The sequence below is a fragment of the Leucoraja erinacea genome, chromosome 7, assembly GCF_028641065.1.
Source record: "Leucoraja erinacea ecotype New England chromosome 7, Leri_hhj_1, whole genome shotgun sequence".
NCBI lineage: Eukaryota > Metazoa > Chordata > Chondrichthyes > Rajiformes > Rajidae > Leucoraja > Leucoraja erinaceus.
Window position 1 is genome coordinate 20,227,320 of NC_073383.1, and position 23,975 is coordinate 20,251,294.

Consider the following 23,975-nt stretch of genomic DNA (forward strand, 5'->3'; position numbering starts at 1 on the left):
GGCATGAAGGTGAACCATATTGAGCAGTTCATGATCATGCAGTTTGAGGCTCAGCTCCTGATCAGATGAGACACAATGACTTTGCTTAACCTTAGTGAATAACTGGGAGGTGGAAGAAATCGGTGACAAGGAAAATAATAAATAGCATGAAAAATTATTGAATTTTATATTTCTTTATTCTTTTAACTTCTCAGCACGGCCAAGTGCACCAAAAGACGTCAAAGTTTCAGAAATTACTAGGAATACAGTACATTTGATATGGGATCAGCCTGAAAATGATGGTGGAAGTCCATTGACTGGGTATCTTATTGAAAAACGTGAAGTTAACCGAAAGACTTGGGTCAAGGTAAGTAATAAACCATAGTAATCTTAAATTCATTTCTTCAGTTATTTACAAACTGATGATTTAAGGTTGACACCTTGGATCATTAAAGTTACCTAATTAGACGTGTAACTAAATAAATCACTGCTTACGAGAGCAAGTACTTTTTGTAAGTTATCCACAGACTAATATTGAAGGAAACAAATAAAAATATAAATATACTGATGTCAATCTAGCTCCATAATTTGGAAAGCAACAAAACTCACATGCTGAAAATTTGAAACAAAACGGGCGGGAAATGGCAGATATATGTATCAGGTCAGGTTTGTCAGATTTTCTTCAAATTACTTATGAAACACAGAGCACTATAGAAAGGAAAATACAGCGTCTGTGTTAAATCTTTGTCCTTTAACCTTGTCTTGGGATTTTAGGGGTTCCTCGAACACACCTAATGCTGTAAGCAGGACTAGTTTAGCCAGTTTTATTTTCCAGTTCACTTTTCTTTTTATGAGAGTTGAAGTTGCCTGAAAAAGCTAACATAGAGCTTCCCACTCGATTTAAATGGTTTGTTGGGATCAGATAGCAAACCAAATAAGGTTAAAAAATCCTTTCTTGCCTCTTGGTGAATACTTAGCCTGAACATCATGTGGTGATTATTCACCATTGTTCTCTGCTGTACAGGGATTTATCTCTGTTTAAAAGGAGAGGCTGCAATCTATTTGTGAGTGATTTCAAGTTATATCATAGGTAGATAAAAATGCTGGAGAAACTCAACGGGTGAGGCAGCATCTATGGCGCGAAGGAATAGGCGACATTTTGGGTCGAGACCCTTCTTCAGGCTGATGTGGGGGGGAGGGGAAGAAAGGGAAGAGGCGGAGACAGTAGGCTGTGAGGGTAGGGGAAGGAGGGAGAAAGCAAGGACGACCTGAAATTGGATTAGTCAATGGTCATACCGCTGGGGTGTAAACTCCAGTTATATCATTGTCACCTTCTGTGATTTCCAGGTTATTGAGAGGGTGCAAGACTTGGAATTTACTGTCATTGACCTTTTACAAGGCCGAGACTATCTGTTCAAAATTTCTGCCTGTAACAAATGTGGCCCAGGTGAACCTGCATTTAACGACGAACCCGTCAATGTATCTGCTCCTGCAAGTGAGTATTTAACTTTCATTCATATTTATTAAATTGTAAGATGTTAGGTTTAAAATACAATCAAATAGATTTGCTCTGACTTTTATTTAGTGCAAGTTGCACAGTTCTTTTAAATATATTTAATAATATTCCACCATTCAAGAACATTGTGGTGAAAAATAAATAGGGAAACAAAACGGGATTACAAGGTCTTTTTCTAGACTGGTTTAGCAGGCTTTTCATTGATGAGATTAGAGCATTGGGAATTACAAGCTCAAGATGTTTCTCAAATCACTCTTGTAATGTATGCCTCTTGTTAAATTACACTGACACATCAAATTTTGAACATTCAATATATTTACACAGCAAATAAATGTCAAGAGACAAGAGAGTTTTATTGTCGTATTTCCCGAATAGCTCAAAGACAAACACACTGAACCTAAATCCATGTAGTTTGGTGTTCATTTGGAGGTTGTAGTGTTTAATAGCCTAATGGGCCTGTCCCACTTAGGCGACTCTTTAGGCGACTTTTTAATGGAATTCACCTACGACAGCACCTAAGACAACCTATGACGATACCTATGACAACCTACGACAGCAAAAATTGGCGCCACTGTCAGCGAAAAAATTTCAAAATGTTGAAAACTTTGCATCGGTCGCCTGTAGTCGCCCAAAAAATCACCAAAGTGGGACAGGCCCATGATGGTTGTTGGGAAGAAGCTTCACTTGAACCTGGATGTTACAATTTCCAGGCTCCTACAACTTCTTCCCAATGGCAGGAATGAAATAGAATGTGGCCAGGGTGGTATGGGTCTCTGATGAAACTGGCTGCCTTTTTGAGGCAGTAACTCCTGTAAATCCCTTTGATGTTGGGGAGGTCAGCACCCGTGATGGACTGGGCAATGTGCACCATTTTTTGCAATTTTCTTTGTTCCTGGGTATGATGCAACCAGTCAATATGCTCTCTACTCTGCACCAGTAGAAGGTCAAGAGAGTATTTATCGACATACCAAATCTCCTCAACCTTCTAAAGAATTAGAGGCATTGATGGGCTTTCTTTATTATTGCATCAATATGCTGGATCTTCAGAGATATGCACGCCCAGGAACACAAATGTACATTTAGCATTGGACGATTGAACATTCATATCTTACATATTTGAAAACACTTCTTTATGATTACAAAGAACAGATGTCGTTGCTAAAGATAAGTGGAAGGAGAAAGAAATGGAGCAATGTCTGTCCATTGTATCATCTGGAGTGTATCATTTATTGATCAAAATTAAAGGGGGAAAGCATTTTGGGGTAATTTTGTGACCTATAAGTAAATCAGGAGGCAAATTGACAACACATTTAAGAAACATTACTAGGATTCCAGATTTCTGATCATTGAGATCTTTTTGCACCTTTAATATAAGTGGAAACTTTCACCATACTGAGAATTTGGAAATTAGCTAGAGATATGAGAATGGCAGTGAATTGATGGTATTGATGCCACCAGTCACTGGAGTTCTGACACAATTAAAATAATCCTGTTTTTTTACACACACACACACACACACACACACACACACACACACACACACACACACACACACACACACACACACACACACACACACACACACACACACACACACACACACACACACACACCACACACACACACACACACATTCCCTGATTGTTATAGATCTGATAATGAAAAATAATTTTCATTATATAATATTCTTTGTGAAAGTTTTGTGAAAAAGTTTTTAATTTGATCCCATACATTTTTCAGCTGTTCCAGATCCACCAGAAAATGTCAGATGGAGAGATCCAAGCGCCAGTGGAATCTTCCTTACATGGGACCCACCAAAATATGATGGAGGTTCAAAAATTAAAGGCTACTTAATAGAGAAATGTCAACGTGGTGGTGAAAAGTGGGAGGGATGTGGAGATCCAGTTAATGAATTGAAGTAAGATTATATGTCTAATTTTCTTATGTTTACTATGTTTTAATTAATGCAAAATAAACACTAATGCTGCATTTATGTTGAATAGGGCGGAAGTGACCGGCCTCACAGAAGGTCAATGGTACTCATACCGGGTTAAAGCTTTGAATAGACAAGGTGCCAGCAGACCTAGTATACCTACAGATGATATACTAGCTATTGATCCAAAAGGTACATAGTTACTAACAAATATAAAACCAATGTTTCCAAATCACCGTTTTACTAAAGCCAGTCCTTTAATAATACATTCCAATCCTTTTAATAAATGTAGACAGATTTATATCATAAATGTTAACATTGTAATAAATTAAGCCACTATTGCAAGTTATTTTATTCATGAAGAAATATTTTGGTAAAGAATATAATTCAAGGTTACCTAAATTAGTGATGCTATATCTGAGTATTACTGATAATTTTTTGTTCGATGCAACAGTTATGGGTTGTGTAATTAGCACACTTTACTGATGCTTCTAATTTGCAATTAATTGGTATTCATGATTCATATATTAATGTCAAATGTGTCTCCACAAATGGAGATGGCAAAACTAAACGACCTTCAGTTTTCTTTTTTTAAATGGATCAATTTTTACCAAATTAGTAATGTCTTCTTTGTTTATTACAGTGAGTCCAGAGATTCATCTTGACGTTAAGTTGCTTGCTGGCATTACTGTGAAGGCTGGCACAAAGATTGAGCTCCCAGCTGTTATCTCTGGTAAACCTGATCCTAGAATTACTTGGACAAAGGCTGAACACCTTCTGAAGCCCGACAACAGAATAGTTATTGACACCAAACCTGATCGTTCCATTGTAACAATCTCAGATACCATGAGATCTGATAGTGGTACCTATATTATTGAAGCAGTAAACACTAGTGGCCGTGCCACTGCAGTTGTGGAAGTGAACATTCTAGGTAATTCAATTATTCAATCATTATTTACAATCAGATCTATAATTTGCCTATGGGAAAAATATCTACATATTTTAACATTTTGTTTTCACAGACAAGCCTGGTCAACCAGCTGCATTTGATATCACTGATATTACAAATGAATCCTGTAACTTGACATGGAATCCACCCAGAGATGATGGTGGTTCACGCATTACAAATTACATTATGGAATATAAAGTTGGAACCAGTGAGCTATGGAACAAACTTTCTTCCACTATCAAAGAAACCAAATTCAAGGCACCAAATCTTAAACCACTAAAAGAATATACATTCAGAGTTTTGGCTGAAAACATGTATGGTATTGGAGAGCCAGCTCAGCATGCTCCAATAATAGCAAAGTATGCTTTTGGTAAGGAAAATACAGTACAATGATGTAAATTATAGTTGAGACATTTGTTCTCTTTTTACATATTTCACACTTAAATGTTTTTAAAACCCATGGATATATGATTGTACATTAGATCCACCTGGTGCTCCAACAAATTTAAAAGGTTCAGATATTATTAAAGATGCACTGACGCTGTCGTGGTATGAACCTGAAGAAGATGGTGGTAGCCCAATCACTGGATACTTTATTGAAAAATATGATGTCAACAATGATAAATGGCAAAGATGCAACAAGATACCTATCAAAGACACTAGTTTCAGGTATTTATGATGCATGAACCTAATTTTCAAAAACTCTGAAGCCGTGATAACATGACAGTTTTACTTATTCTTTGAGGACTAATTGATCTTCCAAAACTTACCTCCTGGCTCAACAAAACAAAGCTCTATTCCTTTTCTGTTTTTTGGGGCCATAAGAAACTAATGAAATTAATTTTGCTTACACGCCTATATGGCCTCTCTCCTGCCTGGCTCGATGGCAACACCATTGTTATATTCCCATTCGGGAGATCAACTAAAATTTGAGTCAGACTGCCTATATGAAGAAGAAGGCTGCTACCTCGTCCTTGTTTTGCCTTCCCTTGCTCATAACAATAGGCTAACAGAAGGTACTAAGAATCCATCAATACAGTAGCAGGATCAAAATGTGGCTGTAAATGCGCTCATGTTAATTAATCCATTGTTGGGTTTTTATCTGCAAGTATCATGTAAACCTGACAGGAGTCTATTACTAAAATGAAAGAGCAATTGGAAAATAATACAGGCATTTCCCATATTACATAAGGGTTCCATTTCTGAGAACTGTCTGCAAATCTATTTTTTCATATGTCAGTAATGTTTGTTTGTTATAACTGTTCATTATTATTTTGCCCAACATGCACTTGCTATAATTCATCATTTAAACACATTTCTTCTATATTCATCCCCTTAATTAAACTCATGGAACATATTCAGTTTTTAATAAATACCACAAAACTTTCCTCTTAGATCTCTGTTAAAACTCCTCCATCTCACCTTAAACCTATGACTTGTTTTTAACAATCCATAAATTATTCTATCTACCTTATCTAGGCCTTTGATTTGATTCCACGCTAAAATTGTTATAGAACTTTAAAGCATTTCAGATTGAGGATAATATACTTGCATGGCTGGAGGGTTGATTAAGCAACAAGAAAGCAATAGCGATAAATGTGTTACTTTCACTTCCTTCGGCTGTAACTAGCAGCATGTGGCAAAGAACATGTGGCTGGGATCATAGTTGTTCACCATCTGTATTACTAAATTCAGTAAGGGAATTACATGTAGTCTGTTGATAATGTAAGGGTGGGTGATTGTATGAGTTATGAGGAGGATGCAGAGTTTTCAAGGTTCATAGATAAGATAAGAAAATGAGTAAGACATGATAGAAGGTCCTTTTCAGATTAGTAGTTTTGACTAGTTGGGTACTAATGCTTGGGCATTAACTATTCCCATACCACATCAACAGTTAGTCTCGGGATCAAATTGATTTGTGAGCTAATACAAAGATATAGCAGTAAGATGAACAGGAAACTATTGATGTTTGAAATGTCCCATGTGTATATATGGAGGTATTACATATTCTTATTTGTAGCTAAATATATGAATGGTGACTTCTGATTGGTTAGTTTTGTATGGGAGGAAAGAAAAAATACAAAATGGCAAAATAGAATGAATCAGTCTATTTTTGTCCATGGTAGAATGTGATGGTTGATAGCTGCAAATAGTTAACTAGACATCTCGTGCAAAAGTTGTTTCAGTTATTTCAGATGTAAAACAATAGCTAAATTAATTGCAAACAAATGATCATGTACCTAAACATATTTTTTCACCACAGATTAAAGGGGCTTACACCAAAGAAGAAGTACAAATTCCGTGTTCTGGCAGAGAATCTAGCTGGTCCTGGAAAACCTAGCTTAGAAACAGACCCAATCTTGGTGAAGGATCCTATTGGTATGTGTACAGTTATGCTAACCCAATGAAATGTCATACCTTTTAATGTGCTATGCTGAAATATTGCTCGACTCTGCATGACGATAAGAATATTATATATAGTCAGCAACTATATTTAAAAAATCTAACACTACAATTTTTGAAGCATATCTTGCTGTTTTCAAGGCAACATGTATGCTGCAGAATATATGATGGAATTAACTATATTATTACATAGGATTTTCTCATTTATTATCACAAATTAATTTATAGACCCACCATGGCCTCCTGGAAAGCCTAATATTAAAGATGTCATGAAGACATCCGCTTTCTTAAATTGGACTAAACCAGAGCATGATGGAGGGGCAAAGATTGAATCTTACATTGTTGAATTGCTGAAGAGTGGAACAGAAGACTGGGTCAGAGTAGCCGAAGGTATTGCCATGACTGAGTACTTCCTGAAAGGACTTATGGAGAAACAAGAATATTCATTCCGTATACGAGCTGTTAATAAAGCTGGCGAAAGTGACCCAAGTGAACCCAGCGATCCTGTGTTGTGCAAAGAGAGATTGAGTAAGTTACACTCATCTTATATACCATTTCTATGACAGTTAATATCAAAAGTCATGCAGTTTTAATGATAAGCAATGTCTTCTTCTCTACAGACCCTCCTTCACCTCCACGTTGGCTTGAAGTTGTTAATATCACTAAGAATACTGCTGATCTCAAATGGACACCGCCAGAAAAAGACGGTGGCTCTCCCATCACAAATTATATTGTGGAAAAAAGAGATGTAAGACGAAAAGGCTGGCAAACTGTTGATACAACAATAAAAGACATCAAATCCACAGTTACGCCTCTTTCGGAAGGTTCACTATATGTATTCCGGGTTGCTGCTGAAAATGCAGTTGGTCAGAGTGAATACTGCGAATTGGAAGACTCAGTTCTTGCAAAAGATACCTTCAGTAAGCTTGTTTGTAATGTTTCTAGTCCTTGTGAATAATTCATGACATCTTTTGATTAATTGATCTCACCATGTATTAATGTTTCTTTCTAGCAACACCTGGGCCGCCTTATGCCCTTACAGTCCTTGATGTAACCAAAAGACATGTTGAACTGAAATGGGAGGCTCCCAAAAATGATGGTGGAAGGCCAATCCTGAGGTTATTTTAGTTATTTTTCTATATGATACATCTTTTCACCAAGACAGTAAATGTTTCTTTTGCATTAATTGAGTCTCTTTCCTTCTGAATATATTTACTACTTAAATGTTACTAAATCATTCCATAGGTACGTAATTGAAAAGAAAGAGAAATTAGGGACTCGCTGGGTTAAAGCTGGCAAGACTGCTGGACCAGAATGTAATTATAGAGTCACTGATGTAATTGAGGGCACTGAAGTGCAATTCCAAGTCCGTGCTGAAAATGAAGCTGGCTGTGGCCATCCAAGTGAACCTACTGATTTGCTATCAATTGAAGATCCGACTAGTGAGTATAAATTGAAATGAAACGTGTCATTACAGAAATTTGCTTGAAATTTTGGACATAAGCAGATAATATTGTAATGTTATTTGTGTCTAGGTCCACCATCTCCTCCTCTTGAGTTACACGTGACTGATGCAAACAGAAATCAAATTTCTATTGAATGGAAACCTCCAGACAAAAATGGTGGTTGTCCTATTATTGGCTATCATGTTGAAATTTGTGAAGCAGGAACAGAGAAGTGGATGCGAATTAATTCTCGGCCAGTAAAAGAATTAAAATATAAAGCAGAAGAAGGCATAATTCCTGATAAAGAATATATCCTGAGAGTTAAGGCTGTTAATGCCATTGGAACAAGTGAACCGTCAGAAATTTCGGAAAATGTTACGGCTAAGGATTCAGACTGTAAGAACAATCTTTTGAAATATTTCCTATCCCATTCAAAAACTATCTTCTTATTCTGTTAAAAACATTATCTATTTTAAATGTTGTTTAAAATTTTGTTTTTTTATAGGTAATCCAAGTATTGAAGTGCAGAGCAAAGACATAACCGTTGTGGAGGGCGAGAAGTTGAATATCCCTGTGCCGTTTAGAGCTGTGCCTATGCCAACTATTTCTTGGTTTAAGAATGGAAAGGAGCTCAAAATGGATGACAGAGTGACCAAGCAGAGTGATTATACACAGGCATCCATTGAAATTGCTAACTGTGTTCATGCTGATGCGGGTGTCTACACAATTACATTGGAAAATAAACTTGGTTCAACAACAGGCACCATTAACGTTAAAGTCATAGGTAATAATTTGAAATGAAATGTAGCAAGATTTTCTTAATTATTTTCTTGCCTGAAACACCGTTTCTGAATAAATCAAATGGTATCCTTTGACCATATAATCTTCTTTCTTTACATTAAGGATTGCCTGGTCTGTGTAAAGATATAAAAGCAAGTGACATCACCAATAGTTCTTGCAAGATAAGCTGGGATCCTCCAGACTTTGATGGTGGCAGTCCAATCTTACATTATGTTCTACAACGTCGGGAGGCTGGAAGAAGAACTTTCACACCAGTAATGTCAGGTGAAAATAAACTAACCTGGCAAGTAAAGGATCTTATTCCAAATTGTGAATACCACTTCCGTGTAAAAGCTGTGAATAAGATTGGTGGTGGTGAATTTACTGAGATTCGCAACCCAGTTATTGCAGAAGATCAAAAGCGTAAGTATTTCAGAAAATAATAATGGCTAATGATATTGCCTTCCAAGCTTTTAATTATCAGAACTTTTTAAGTTGTTAAAACTTATGTTTGTAAATTTCCTTCAGAACGCCCTGACCCACCAGTTGATCTTGAGGTGACTGATCCATCATCAAAATCAGCAACACTCACTTGGAAACCACCGCTTTTTGATGGTGGTTGTAAAATCATGGGTTATATCATAGAAAAGATTGCAAAAGGAAGTGACAAATGGGAGAGATGCAATGAGTATTTGGTTCCTGTTCTGTCCTATTCTGTAAAGAATCTTGAGGAGGGAAATGAATACCAGTTTCGTGCACGTGCTGAAAATATTGCTGGAATTAGTGATCCTTCAAGAACAACTCTACCAGTCAAAGCTTTGGACCCCATTGGTGAGTGACCTTTGCAAAACTCAGAAAAATCATTCATTCAAGTCATTTTGATGCCTTCATATCTATACATTTCTAAGTGATGAAACAAACAATTTGAAGGTAAAATTAGATAAAAAATAGTTTTATTAATAGTTATTCCTTTTTCTGTATAGACCCACCAAAGGTGAGCTTTGTCAGAAATATTTCATCTGGATTGAATGTAAGAAAAGGTGATGAGATCGATATCCTAGCTCGTATTTCCGGTGCTCCTTATCCAACTATAACATGGCTTCGTAATGATGAAGTGATTAGACCTGAGGAAATCAAGAAAAGAGTGGCAAAATTAATTTTACCATCTAAGAAGAAGGAGGAGGTTGTAGAGGAAGAGCCTTTCTCTCTCAGTCTACCAGAACGGTTAACTCTTGACAACAGCCATGCAGGAGAGTCTGAAATCATGGTGCGGGATTCCATCAGAAAAGATCATGGAAAATTTACTATCAAAGTAGAAAATGATCATGGTGTTGCTCATGCAAGTTGTGAAGTGATTGTCTTAGGTGAGATGTTAACTAAATTCTTTCATTGATATTCTGACATTTTGCGAAGAAATTGCTAAAGAAATGTAAATATTTAGAGCATAGTTTAAGCATTTTGTATTTGGCATTCCAGACACACCTGGACCACCTATCAATTTCATATTTGAGGAAGTCAGAAATGATTCTGTCACCTGTAAATGGGATCCTCCGTTGGACAATGGCGGTAGTGAAATCCTTAACTATATCTTGGAGAAGAAAGATAATTCCAAAGCTGGAATTGGCTGGATTACTATAACAACAACTCTTAGACATTGCAAATATCATGTGACAAAACTTATTGAAGGAAAAGAATATATTTTCCGTGTAGCAGCAGAAAATAAATTTGGTCCTGGACCAGCATGTGTTTCAAAACCACTTGTTGCTAAAAATCCATTTGGTAAGCTTTCACTTCTGTTTCTCAAAACCATAATTTAAGAAAAATTGTATCTATTATTATATTGCAGAATATAATACAATGTAATACATTGTAATTACAACTCAGTAATACAATGTAATTTCTATTTTTTTCTTTTTCTTATTATTTGGCAATGGTTTATTGTTGTCAGTATTGCTATTTACTCATCCTCATTATTCCTTTTTTTTAGATCCTCCTGAAGCACCCGATAAACCAGAAGTGGAGGATACCACTAGTAATAGTATGGTTGTTACATGGAAGGAACCAAAGGACAATGGTAGCCCAATCTTAGGCTACTGGATTGAAAGAAAAGAAATTAGCAGCACACACTGGACTCGAGTTAATAAAGACTTACTAAATGCCCTAAAGGTTACAGCTGAAGGTCTTATGGAGGGTTTAAATTACCTATTCAGAGTTTGTGCAGAAAATGCAGCTGGTCCTGGTAAATTCAGTCCACCGTCAGATCCCAAAAGAGCACAGGACCCAATTTGTAAGTATTAACTTAACAGTGGTTAACAAACTTGAAAATCATAAAAAAAAATATATATATCAGGCTGTTATTCATTTATTTTCTTTCTTTCTTTCTTGTTTAAGTGCCACCTGGGCCACCAATACCAAGTATCGTGGATACATCAGCAACATCAATAGATATAAAGTGGGACCCCCCCATCTACAATGGTGGAGGGGATATTATTGGTTATCATGTTGACAAGCAACTTATGGGATCAAGGGAATGGTCTCGCTGCACGGATAGACCAGTTAAAGATCTCAAGTTCACAGTTTTGGGAGTTAGAGAAGATGCAGATTATATGGTACGTGTGACAGCAGTCAATAATGCTGGAGAAGGAGCTCCGGGTCAGACTGAAATTGTAACCGTAAAGGAGCCACAAGGTATTACGAATCTTGCAACTACTTAGATTTATGATTTTCAGTATTTTTACTGTTCCTATTTACAAAAATACTTTTTTTGTTTTCCAGTACCTCCAACGATAGAATTTGATGTAAGTGTAAGAAATGGTGTTCTAAAACAGGCTGGAGAAGTCCTTAGACTTCCTGCAATCGTAACAGGTCGACCAACTCCAGAAATTAAATGGAACAAGGAAGAAGGAGGACCATTTGATGAAAAACTTGCTGTGATTGAAACAACTGGTACAACGACAGAATTAATTGTACATAATTCACAAAGAAGTGATTTTGGTAGATACATAGTTACTGCAACAAACAACAGTGGTAGCAAAGCTGCATGGACTCGAGTGGATATTGTTGGTAAGGCTCATAGTAAAGAGACAAAAGTAAAAAAATGTTGGTGTTTTATATTATAATCTTGTATCTCACTGGTTTGTGCTTCCTTTTCTTCCAGACGTTCCTGGGCCTATCTTGGATCTAAAACCTGTAGTTGTTACAAGAAAGATGGTATTACTTAACTGGTCGGAACCTATAGATGATGGTGGTAGTGCTATAATTGGCTATGTTGTTGAAAGAAAGGATGCTAAAATGCATTCCTGGAGGCAACCTATTGAAACTGAAAAATCCAAATGTGATATTGTCGGTCTTCTTGAAGGACAGGAATATATGTTCCGAATTTGTGCTAAAAATAAATATGGTTGTGGTCCCACTGACATACTTGGACCAATAGCTGCAGTTGATCCTCTAGGTGAGAGAAATAAAAAGAAAGACTATTAAATAATTTCTGGACATTCTGTTACATGTTTGAATTAAACATACTCTTTAATTATAGGTCCACCAACATCACCCGAGACGTTTAGGTATGCTGATAGAACAAAGTCAACCGTTACACTCACCTGGAAACCTCCAAGAACTGATGGTGGTCGTCCTGTTTTAGGGTACTTTGTTGAAAAGAAAAGACATGATCAGCCTGAATTTGAGAAAGCTAACAAACAGATTTGTCGAGACACAACTTTTACGGTGGATGATCTTGAGGACTTAAACATGTATGACTTCCGTGTCAGAGCTGTAAATGAAATTGGACCAAGTGAACCAACAATTACTCTCAATGTAATAGTGCAAGATGATGAAGGTAACTGCATTCAATTATTATTTTCAGTGCTATTAACCTATTTAAAAAATATCATGTCAAAAATCATTTTTTCAACTTTGATCAATATTTTTGTTCTTTCATTCATTTATTTTCCTAATAGTGCCTCCAATAGTAAGACTGCTATTAAGAATGAAGAAAGACGTAATAGCTGTTAAAGTTGGAGAATCAGTTGAAATTCCCGCTGAGGTGGAAGGTCTTCCTTTTCCCAAAATTGAATGGAGCAAAGGAGAGACTCTTGTGGAAAAATCAACTGACCGACAGAAGATAGATACTGAAGTAGTGTCAAGAACAAACGCATTAACGAAGTTTAGTATTCCTACAACCATCAGAAAAGATACAGATACTTACACCATTACTGCTTCAAACCGCCTGGGAACAGCATCTCAAACTGTTAACATAAATATTCTAGGTGAGGAAACACAGCACAAGAAAATGTATCAAAATTTATACAAAAATGTGTCCAAATTAATGATGGTGTTAAAGTGTTATTTTGTTTTCCTTTTTCTTAACCATAGATAAACCTTTACCTCCAAGGAACCTTAAAGTCTCTGATATTAAAGCTGAATCCTGTTATCTAACTTGGGATGCACCTGAGGACAATGGTGGGAGTGAAATAACTAACTACATTGTTGACAAGCGTGATGCTAGCACAAAGAAATCTGAATGGGAGGAGATCACAAAATACATTATTGAAAGACGATATGGGGTAATGTTCTTTTTCATATTACTGTATTAGAGTTATATATTTAACTACATCTAACAATAATCTAGCAAATGTTATGTATATATAATCAAAGTTTTATCTATTTTAGGTATGGAAACTGATAACTGATGGAGAATATCAATTTAGAATCAGAGCAGAAAACAAATATGGAATTAGTGATGGCTGCATGTCTGAAAAAGTGACAATCAAGGATCCATATGGCCTCCCAGGACCACCAAGTAAACCAAATGTGTCTGGTGTTACAAGGTCTTCTATGCTTGTATCTTGGAAATCGCCTCTAGACAATGGGGGTGCTCCAATCACTGGTTATTATATAGAGAAGAGAGAAGTAGATGGTGTGTATTGGTCACGTGTCAATAGAGCTCCTCTGACACAGCCAGCTGTGAAAGGCCTGGATTTCACTGTCCTCCGCTTATTAGAAGGCGTTGAATATCAGTTCCGAGTGATGGCTGTAAATGCTGCTGGAACTGGACCTCCAAGTGAACCTTCCGATCCAGTTTTGGCATCCGATCCTAAGTGTAAGTATTAATAAACCTATGTTTATCAGTTATGCATTTCTAATTCTGAGATTTAAAAAAAATAAAATAATAAATAACTAATTATAAGAACTGAGTGGAGGGGGTAATGAGTGAACACATCCCTGTCCTCAATAATGTAGCTGCTCTAGAGATGGTCAACATCTTTGGGTTCCTAAGCATCCATGTCACCAGCAAACTGACTAGGTCTTTTCACACTAATGTGGCGATGAGGAAAACACATCAGCATATTTACTTTCATAGGCATAAGGATTCTCTTGAACTTCTACAGATGCACCATGGAAAGTATTCTGAGGGGGTGCAATCTATCCTGCTCTGGCAACTGCTCTGCTCTTGACCACTTGAACCTGCAGAGAATGGTGAACACAGTCCAGTCCATCACATGTTCATTGTTTCCTTACATAATTAGTCCATCTTCAAAATTGTTGCATCAGGAAGGCTGGAAGTATTGTGAAGGATGCCTGCCACCCTGTCCATTTCCTTTTCACTCCTACCTTCTGGGGGGAAATATATCAGCTTTAAAGCCTCGTCATCCAGACTTCAAAACAGTTTCTTCCCCGCTACTATCAGGCAGCTGAACCAATCATCTCTCTCACTCCCATTTCCAGGGGTGCTGCTTTGTACTCTTACATTTACTTCCACCTCATTCATTCTACTTTGGTACATTATTCGGCTTGACTTCAGATCGCATTACAATCTTTCCATCATTCTCCTGCAATGCATTTTTTGTGGTATTTATTGTTGTCTCTATCATTATCCTTAGCTTCATGTGAACAAGGAATTTCATTACACCCTGATGTATAGGACAAAAAACTAATCCGAATCTGGAACTTTTCCTAAAATCAGAATTGCCTTAAATAATCCACATACACTCATAAATTAAAGGCTGATATTTTAATTATCAAATAATATGTACCATAATGTAAATTATTTTATTTTATTGCTCTTATTTAAGCTATCAAATTGTTTTCATTCATACTACCAAAAAAATGGACATTGGCATATGCATCACATGTTCTGTTTCTCCCCCAAAGATCCTCCAGGTGCTCCCTCCTGTCCTGAAGTCACTGACAAAACTAAAAATACTATAAAGCTTGCATGGAAATCCCCAGAAAAGGATGGCCACAGCCCAATCCAAGGTTATATTGTCGAGATGCAGGAAGAAGGTTCACCTGATTGGAAAAGAGCATCAGAGCCAGATAAATTAATTCCTAAATGTGAATATGAAGTGCCCAATTTACAAACACTCAAGAAATACAGGTTCCGGATTAAAGCTGTTAATGCTGTAGGAGAATCTGAACCAAGTTCATCCACTTCAGAAATAATTATGAAGGAAACACTAGGTAAGCACTTTTAGATTCTTACGACTGTTCAAATGTACATTTTGTTGGACATCCCAACATATTTTTCTTTGTGATTTGCAGAGGAACCCGATGTCACATTGGATGTTGGTGCACAAGACTTCCTTAGTTGTCTTGCAGGACTGCCTCTGAGAATCCCAGCTATTGTAACAGGCCGTCCTTTTCCAAAGATCAGTTGGGAATTTGAAGGACCAACTAAAACAGTTATCAAGGTAAAAATATTTGAATTATATGTAAGTGCAATCAATCACTTAGGTTTCCTGAATAGACTGGGAGCCATCTAATTTCTATATCCTTTGGATATATGAGGGATGTGCTCCAGGATATTATGATAGGGAAATAACAAAAGGTAATGTATTGCTCCAATTATTTAAATGTATCCAAAGGTTAATTTTCCTCCTTATGGAATCTTCAGAATGTAACACATTCCCAAAACAAAAATAAATATCAATCTGATCACCCTGTATCATTTCATCCAAATATGTAATGGTAGGAATTGATTAGAAGTCAAAAGTAATTATATTAACATGTCTTCAACATATTAGATCAAATTTTTAAAGCTTAATTCTAGAATCAGTTACAGCCCAAAGCATGAATGTTGTTTTCTGTAGTTTGTACTACATAATCACCAATTGTTGAACATTTGGAAGACTAATTAATTAGGGCCCCCAGCTAGCATTCTGGTAGAAAGAAACCTCACAAATGTTCACTTGCCACAAATAGAACAATCCCAATTGGTTCTCACACAATAAGATGCACACTCAGTAAAATCATCTTACTCTCAGCAGATCATTGTCTTCTGGGATTAATGTCATGGTGGATTATTTAAGGATACTTTATCTGAGGGTGGGAAAAATATGAGTCTTAAATTAGCAATCTACCAATAAAAGTTGTATTTTAATGAAACTGTGACCTGTTTTCCCCCAAAGTATGTTAACAAAAGTGCTTCTGTTTAAACAGATTGGAAATGTTGACTTGCTAAGCAGCTCAGGTCAAATTTTGCTCGATTTTGTTAGGTTTGGACGCCAAACTAAATTCGACATTTGGCCTAATTGAAATAGATGAGGTGATTCTGTGCCATTGTGGTATTTTAATGTACCAGGCCTCTCATGAAATCCAGATAGCGCCAATGATGAGTTAGCTCAAATAAATTGGTAAAGGGAGTGCAGGTGAACGTGTGTGGGAAAATCTGGATATGTGATAATCAGCAGTAATTATGTGAAGCACTTCACAAAAAAATTAGAACTTAATATTTTCTGAGAAAGTTTTTTTTTTTAAATTGGCTCTGCACGGCCTTTATGGAACAATATTTGGGCTATTCAGCACTTGATAAAGCTGAATGGTGCCAGAACCCAATCAGCAAAGTAAAGCAGGCTTTTTTCCTATTTTTGGAAGCCAGGGCATTGACTCATTTAGAATCCTACATGAATATAATATCACAAGATTCTTAGCTATCAGAATCACAGCTGATTGGCTCCCGTCCATTTCTACCTCATTGATACTCTGTTTTTGAGCACATAGCATTCAGTAATAAAATGCATATTTCACTCATTGACCACAAAGAGAAATGTAGTTTGTTAAAGAGTTGCACAGCACAAGAACTGGTACTTTGGTTCACCACATCCGTGCTGACCTTTTTGCCTACATGCACTAATTTCATTTGTCCACATAAGGCTCATAATCCTTTTATGCCTTGGCTGTTTAAGTTCCTGTCTAACTATCTCTTAAACTGTGATTGTATCTGAATCCACTGCAGTTGTAACTTCAGTAAGATTAGCATAACCTAGAACAAAATACTGAAAAGATAATCTTCAGATGTCTTTTTTCTGGAGCATCGCATGAAGGTCCACATATATCACTTCTGGCAAAAGTTCTCTGCCAAAAGAGGATTGTAACCAAGTAATAGACCATCCATTCTCAATGGTTATTTTCTAGGAATTTCTCTGGGTCCTTCATATTTAAACTTCTCATTAAAATAAAATTTACATTTTATGACAAGCCAGCATGAGAGCAAGCTGCCCCATTTTAGATGAGAAGTTTGAATTACATTGGTGCTAATAGAAACATAGAAATTAGGTGCAGGAGTAGGACATTCGGCCCTTCGAGCCTGCACCGCCATTCAATATGATCATGGCTGATCATCCAACTCAGTATCCCGTACCTGCCTTCTCTCCATACCCCCTGATCCCCTTAGCCACAAGGGCCACATCTAACTCCCTCTTAAATATAGCCAATGAACTGGCCTCAACTACCCTCTGTGGCAGAGAGTTCCAGAGATTCACCACTCTCTGTGTGAAAAAAGTTCTTCTCATCTCGGTTTTAAAGGATTTCCCCCTTATCCTTAAGCTGTGACCCCTTGTCCTGGACTTCCCTAACATCGGGAACAATCTTCCTGCATCTAGCCTGTCCAACCCCTTAAGAATTTTGTAAGTTTCTATAAGATCCCCTCTCAATCTTCTAAATTCTAGAGAGTCTATATAAACCAAGTCTATCCAGTCTTTCTTCATAAGACAGTCATGGCAATAATGTCCTTCCTCAGATTTGGAGACCAAAACTGTACGCAATACTCCAGGTGTGGTCTCACCAAGACCCAGTACAACTGAAGTAGAACCTCCCTGCTCCTATACTCAAATCCTTTTGCAATGAAAGCTAACATACCATTCGCTTTCTTTACTACCTGCTGCACCTGCATGCCTACCTTCAATGACTGGTGTACCATGACACCCAGGTCTCGCTGCATCTCCCCCTTTCCCAATCGGCCACCATTTAGATAATAGTCTGCTTTCCCATTTTTGCCACCAAAATGGATAACCTCACATTTATCACATAATGTTTTGACAGATCTGTGCAGTTAACACAACTGATTCATCTTCAATCAGTTAGGTTGTGTTATGTATGATGTTAGGTTTAGATCAGCATCAAGACAATATAAAATGATGCCACATACACCATGGGTATAACAACATCCAGCATGACATAATGGCACAGGAATTCAGGGCAAGCGTAACGTGAAATCTTCATCTAAACAAATTTAGATTAAGCAAAACTTGTAACAATTGATATTTTACTCTTTATAGGATGAAGTGCATAGAGTACCAGCTGATGCTCAGGTAATAACATGATTTATGATACTTTTGTAAAAGTCTCATATATGGAATTGCAAAAATGATATTTGCATTTTACTGGATTATAATTCTTCCCTTTGCCTTTTATAGGTTGAATGTGCAGATACTAAGACAGCTGTGATTATTCCAGCATGCAATAGAACCCACTCTGGTCGATACAGTATTACTGCTAAGAACAAGGCTGGTCAAAAGACATTACATGTCAGAGTAAATGTTCTTGGTATGTAATTGTTTTCTTCAATTTATTTGAAATAGAATGAATTGCAGTAGTTTGATATGATTCTTAAATTTTCTTTTACATGTAATAGATATGCCAGGACCACCAAAAGATCTCAAAGTGACTGATATTACAAGGAGTTCCTGCAGACTTTCATGGAAGGCTCCAGACAATGATGGTGGAGACAGAATTAAATGTTACTTTATAGAGAAAAAGACTGTGGAAGGAAAGGCTTGGGTAAAAGTTAATACTTCCTGTTTAGGCACATCATATCTTGTGCCTGATCTTATTGATGGGCAGGAATATTTCTTCCGTGTCCGTGCAGAAAACCGATTTGGCGTAGGTCCACCCGTGGAAACTATTCAGAGGACTAGAGCGAGAGATCCAATTCGTAAGTTTCTGGCTTATAATATACACTAATATATTTCAGATATCCGCACAACTTCAGAGCCATTTTTTAACTAATTTACTTTTATACTTCAGATCCTCCTGAGCCACCAACAAAACTCAAAGTTGCTTTGATTACCAAGAACACAGTTTCACTTACTTGGAGACCTCCAAAGAATGACGGTGGGGCTCCAGTAACACATTACATTATTGAAAGTCTTGCCGTGGATCCAACGGGCCAAAAGAAGGAATCCTGGAAAAAGTGCAATAGACGTGATGTGGAAGAAACCAAGTTTACAGTAGAAGATCTCACTGAGGGTGGCGAGTATGAATTCCGTGTAAAAGCAGTTAATGAGGCTGGCATCAGTAAACCATGTAACTCTGTTGGGCCTATAATTGTGAAAGACCAGACATGTAAGTATTTACATAATTACATCATAACAGACCAATGTAAATATAGTGAATTCAAAATGTAAATGTTTCTAAACCACAATTAATATTTTCACGTCTAGGTCCACCTGCAATTGAACTTAAAGAATTCTTAGAGGCAGAACAGCATACAGACATTAACATCATTGCCAAAGTGAAGGGCACACCATTCCCAACATTGACTTGGTACAAAGCACCTGTCAATAAACCAGAAGAAAAATCTAAAGTAGAATACGATCAGCATGTCAACAAAATTGTGACTGAGGATGGTTGCACTCTACTTATTCATCAGTCTCTTCGGAAGGACACTGGTCTTTATACTCTCACTGCCACAAACAGCTTGGGAACTGATTCTAAGGAAATGAGACTCAATGTTCTAGGTAATTTTTATATTATTTCCATAAATTCTTCATTTTGTTTATGCATTTCTGTCATTTTACTATAAACTATAGTTTTTGTTTCTTATTGAATAGGACACCCTGGTCCTCCATTGGGTCCAATTAAATTTGAGGGAATTAGTGCTGAGAAAATGACTCTTTCATGGCTACCTCCAAAAGATGATGGCGGCTCCAAGATCACCAACTACGTTATTCAGAAAAGAGAAGCAAGTAGGAAGTCTTGGATTCAAGTTACCAGCGATGTTAAGGAGTGCATGTGCGAAGTCCCCAAGTTATTGGAAGGACACGAATATGTATTCCGCATTATGGCTCAGAATAAATATGGTATTGGTGAACCACTTGACAGCGAACCGGAGACAGCAAGAAATTTGTTTAGTATGTATCAAAATAATTTTTCCTACAATTTTTATACTTTGATCTTGCTAACATTATATGTATATCCAATATTATCCAATTTTATGGACTTGTAAAATTGTTTAGTGGTATTTTCTAAGTTCTCAGTTTAGTGGTATTTCTGTTCAAATTTTAACAAACAATTGCAGGGTGTCTAATTGTGATCACTCTAACAAATATAATCTGTTTTTTTATGCATACTTCCCTAAAATATCTTATAAAGTTAAATTTTCTAAATTTGACTTCAGGATTACTACCTTGTATATTAAAACTTATATATTTTTTAACAGCTGTACCTGGAGCTTGTGACAAGCCAACTGTGGGTGGTGTGAAACGTGAAAGCATGATAGTCAATTGGGAAGAACCAGAATATGATGGTGGCTCTCCAGTAACTGGCTACTGGTTAGAGCGTAAAGATACCTCTGGAAAGAGGTGGAACAGGGTAAATCGTGATCCAATTAGGATTATGCCACTTGGAGTATCCCATCAAGTAACTGACCTTATAGAAGGCTCATTTTATCAGTTCCGTGTGTTTGCCATCAATGCAGCAGGTGTTGGGCCTCCAAGCATACCTTCCGACCCAATAATGGCAAGAGATCCCATAGGTGAGCATTTTTATTTTTGATTGGTATTTTGAGATTTTTATATACTGTATGCACAATTTCTCCTGGAGATTGAAGCACATTTGCAACTGCTTAAACAATTCTATGGAAAATGGAACCTAATTGTCTTTTGTAATGCTAGCAGCCCTTTAGAAATTCATGGCCATATTGCAAGCAGTGCTTTTTATTAATGTAAAGCAAACATAGCAATACATTAATAAATATTGAATAGTAATGACTAAATGTCTTATGAATCCAGTTTTAAATCTTAAGTTTGCTGATGCGCATAACTTTTCTTTTTTTTAAAAACAGCACCACCTGGTCCTCCGTTTCCTAAGGTGACAGACTGGACTAGGTCAACTGTAGATCTTGAATGGGCTCCACCGACAAAAGATGGTGGATCCAGAATCACTGGCTATTTTGTTGAATTTAAGGAGGAAGGAAAGGAAGAGTGGGAGAAGGTAAATTAAAATGAATGAATTACATTTTTTTAGACATGGATGTGATCTAATTTTCGCTTTCTCCGGCCCCACCACCACTTGCCCCATCCTTGTCCAGTTCTTAATTCTTCCTATGCCAGGCAGCTGTTGAGCATAACCATGACAGTCTCTTGGAGTGTCCTTGGAGTGTCTAAACATTGACAGTCAAATCATTAAAATGGTTCAGTTTCAATGCCAATGCAATTTTGCCCAATGACCTGGTCTTAAAAACAATGGTAAAAGCAAACATGCAGCCTGAGCCGCTCACGCCTGCAATAAAAGTTTTGCCTTTAGAATGTGAACATCAGCTTTAAATTCAATCTTCTGAAAGGCCTTTGAAACAAAAATACCTTTTTACCATTTTTTGGGCCACCTTATACCTTTTGCTTCTGTTATCCCCTCCCATATCCAAAGGCACAGAATCGAGGTCCACTGATTATATCTCCACTTATCCCTGTAGATGGTTCTTTTTGAGGACAATGACAAAAATTAGCTTTAATGTGTATTGTAGACTTCAGTCTGCACCTTTTAAACACTGCCCTCATTAAATCCTTCAAACAAAATCAGAAATGTCAAAGCAATGTGAAAAAACTTTAAAAGGTTAGCCAGGTTTTTCTTTCCATCTGCCATTTACCTATTATGGAAGAATGATGCTTGCCTGCTTTCATTTAAACCGAAACAATGTTTCACAATTTTGGCTTATGCATTTACCTTTTCTCCTGGTTCTTTACAGGTTAAAGACAAGGAAATTAGAGGCACAAAGTTTGTTGTTCCAGGATTGAAAGAGGGAAGCTTGTACCGATTCAGGGTAAGGGCAGTAAATGCTGCTGGTGTTGGTGATCCAGGAGAGGTTTCTGATGCCATTGAAGTCAAGGATAGAACAGGTGAAAAAAATGAATTTTATATATTTAAATTAATTGTATTTCTTTTATCTAAGTACCTCACTTTGGCAATATTAAATATCTGAAATTGTACTTTTGTATTCTAGTTCTTCCAGATATTAGCTTAGACGCCAGCATGAGAGACAAAATTGTGGTGCATGCAGGTGGTGTCATTCGTATGTTGGCATATGTATCAGGCAAACCAGCTCCAGAGATCACTTGGAGGAAGGATGATGATAAGCCAATCCCAGAAGAAGCTGCAATTGAAACCACGGTGATCAGTTCTGCTCTTGTTATAAAGAATTGTCAGCGCAAGCATCAAGGAGTATACAATCTTATTGCTAAGAATGCAGGAGGCGAAAGAAGAAAAACCATTATTGTTGAAGTTTTGGGTAAATATTGTTCACTGATTCTGCACAATGCAATCTTTTGTTTTTCCAAGGACATGAAAAAATATTTTAAATTTAATTTTAATTACAGATGTTCCTGGGCCAGTTGGTGAACCTTTCCGCTGTGAAAACCTGACAAGAGATTCTTGCAAATTAACATGGTTCTTTCCAGAAGATGATGGTGGTTCTGCTATCACCAATTATATCATCGAGAAGCGTGAAGTTGAACGTCGTGGCTGGTCACCTGTCTCATACACAGTCACTAGACAGAATGCTGTTGTCCAGGGTCTGATAATGGGAAACGCTTATTTCTTTAGAATTGCAGCCGAAAATATGATCGGCATGGGCCCGTGGGTGCCGACAAAACAAGAAATTGTAGTTAAAGAGCCAATGTGTAAGTAACATTTTTAGTTTCAAGATTTCCCATTTTCAGATATCAAATAAATCTATTTTAGTCACTGAATACACTAAATGTTCTGTTTCTAACTTGTAGCTGTTCCTGAACGTCCTGAAGATCTTGAAGTGACAGCAGTTACAAAACAATCAGTTAGCTTGAAATGGAAGCCTCCAAAGTATGACGGTGGCTCAGACATTACAATGTACACTCTTGAGAGTCGTTTAATTGGTAAAGAGAAGTTCATCAAAGTTACTAAAGAGAAATTATTAGATCGAATGTTTACGCATAGTGCCTTAAAAGAAGGTGATACGTATGAGTATCGCGTCAGTGCAATAAATGCTGTTGGACAAGGCAAACCTTCATTCTGTACAAAACCAATAGCTTGCAAGGATCAGCTTGGTAAGATTAATTCCAGATATGTTTTAAATTCAAAATTTACGTTATATTTTTCAACATGGCAATAATTGTGTGTTATTATTTTTAGAACCACCAACACTTGAATTGGATTTCCGTGACAAGTTTATTGTGCGTGTCGGTGAATCTTTCTGCTTGACAGGAAAGTATAAAGGGAAACCAACACCCAAAGTTTCTTGGTTTAAGGATAATGAACCAGTTGAAGAGACAAAATGCTTAAAAATTAATACAACTCCATCAAAGCTATGCCTCAAATTTCTGAAAGGTGTTCGTGCTGATTCGGGGAAATACTGTGTGTCTTTGGAGAATAGCACAGGGGCACGAAAGGGTCTGTGTCAACTGATTGTAGTTGGTAAGTTAACTATTTCTAACCTTTTTCAGA

At 36.9% G+C, this 23,975-nt stretch overlaps 1 protein-coding gene across 1 annotated transcript in view; it reads left to right on the plus strand.

Annotated features, from left to right (window-relative positions):
* ttn.1 (titin, tandem duplicate 1) overlaps positions 1 to 23,975 on the plus strand; it is a 323,332-nt gene that overhangs the window by 228,602 nt on the left and 70,755 nt on the right. Inside the window, 41 exon segments of the mRNA XM_055637723.1 lie at positions 195 to 346; positions 1,327 to 1,474; positions 3,236 to 3,413; positions 3,499 to 3,620; positions 4,072 to 4,359; positions 4,451 to 4,747; positions 4,860 to 5,046; positions 6,641 to 6,756; positions 7,009 to 7,308; positions 7,401 to 7,700; positions 7,793 to 7,898; positions 8,026 to 8,222; positions 8,316 to 8,621; positions 8,731 to 9,009; positions 9,129 to 9,428; positions 9,534 to 9,836; positions 9,989 to 10,369; positions 10,482 to 10,784; positions 10,993 to 11,292; positions 11,397 to 11,693; positions 11,781 to 12,068; positions 12,163 to 12,456; positions 12,541 to 12,840; positions 12,962 to 13,270; positions 13,377 to 13,567; positions 13,674 to 14,103; positions 15,156 to 15,464; positions 15,546 to 15,694; positions 18,560 to 18,592; positions 18,698 to 18,827; positions 18,916 to 19,215; positions 19,308 to 19,625; positions 19,724 to 20,020; positions 20,114 to 20,413; positions 20,722 to 21,036; positions 21,346 to 21,494; positions 22,246 to 22,396; positions 22,501 to 22,785; positions 22,874 to 23,176; positions 23,276 to 23,578; positions 23,664 to 23,945. Coding sequence (XP_055493698.1) covers positions 195 to 346; positions 1,327 to 1,474; positions 3,236 to 3,413; positions 3,499 to 3,620; positions 4,072 to 4,359; positions 4,451 to 4,747; positions 4,860 to 5,046; positions 6,641 to 6,756; positions 7,009 to 7,308; positions 7,401 to 7,700; positions 7,793 to 7,898; positions 8,026 to 8,222; positions 8,316 to 8,621; positions 8,731 to 9,009; positions 9,129 to 9,428; positions 9,534 to 9,836; positions 9,989 to 10,369; positions 10,482 to 10,784; positions 10,993 to 11,292; positions 11,397 to 11,693; positions 11,781 to 12,068; positions 12,163 to 12,456; positions 12,541 to 12,840; positions 12,962 to 13,270; positions 13,377 to 13,567; positions 13,674 to 14,103; positions 15,156 to 15,464; positions 15,546 to 15,694; positions 18,560 to 18,592; positions 18,698 to 18,827; positions 18,916 to 19,215; positions 19,308 to 19,625; positions 19,724 to 20,020; positions 20,114 to 20,413; positions 20,722 to 21,036; positions 21,346 to 21,494; positions 22,246 to 22,396; positions 22,501 to 22,785; positions 22,874 to 23,176; positions 23,276 to 23,578; positions 23,664 to 23,945 — 10,296 coding nt within the window.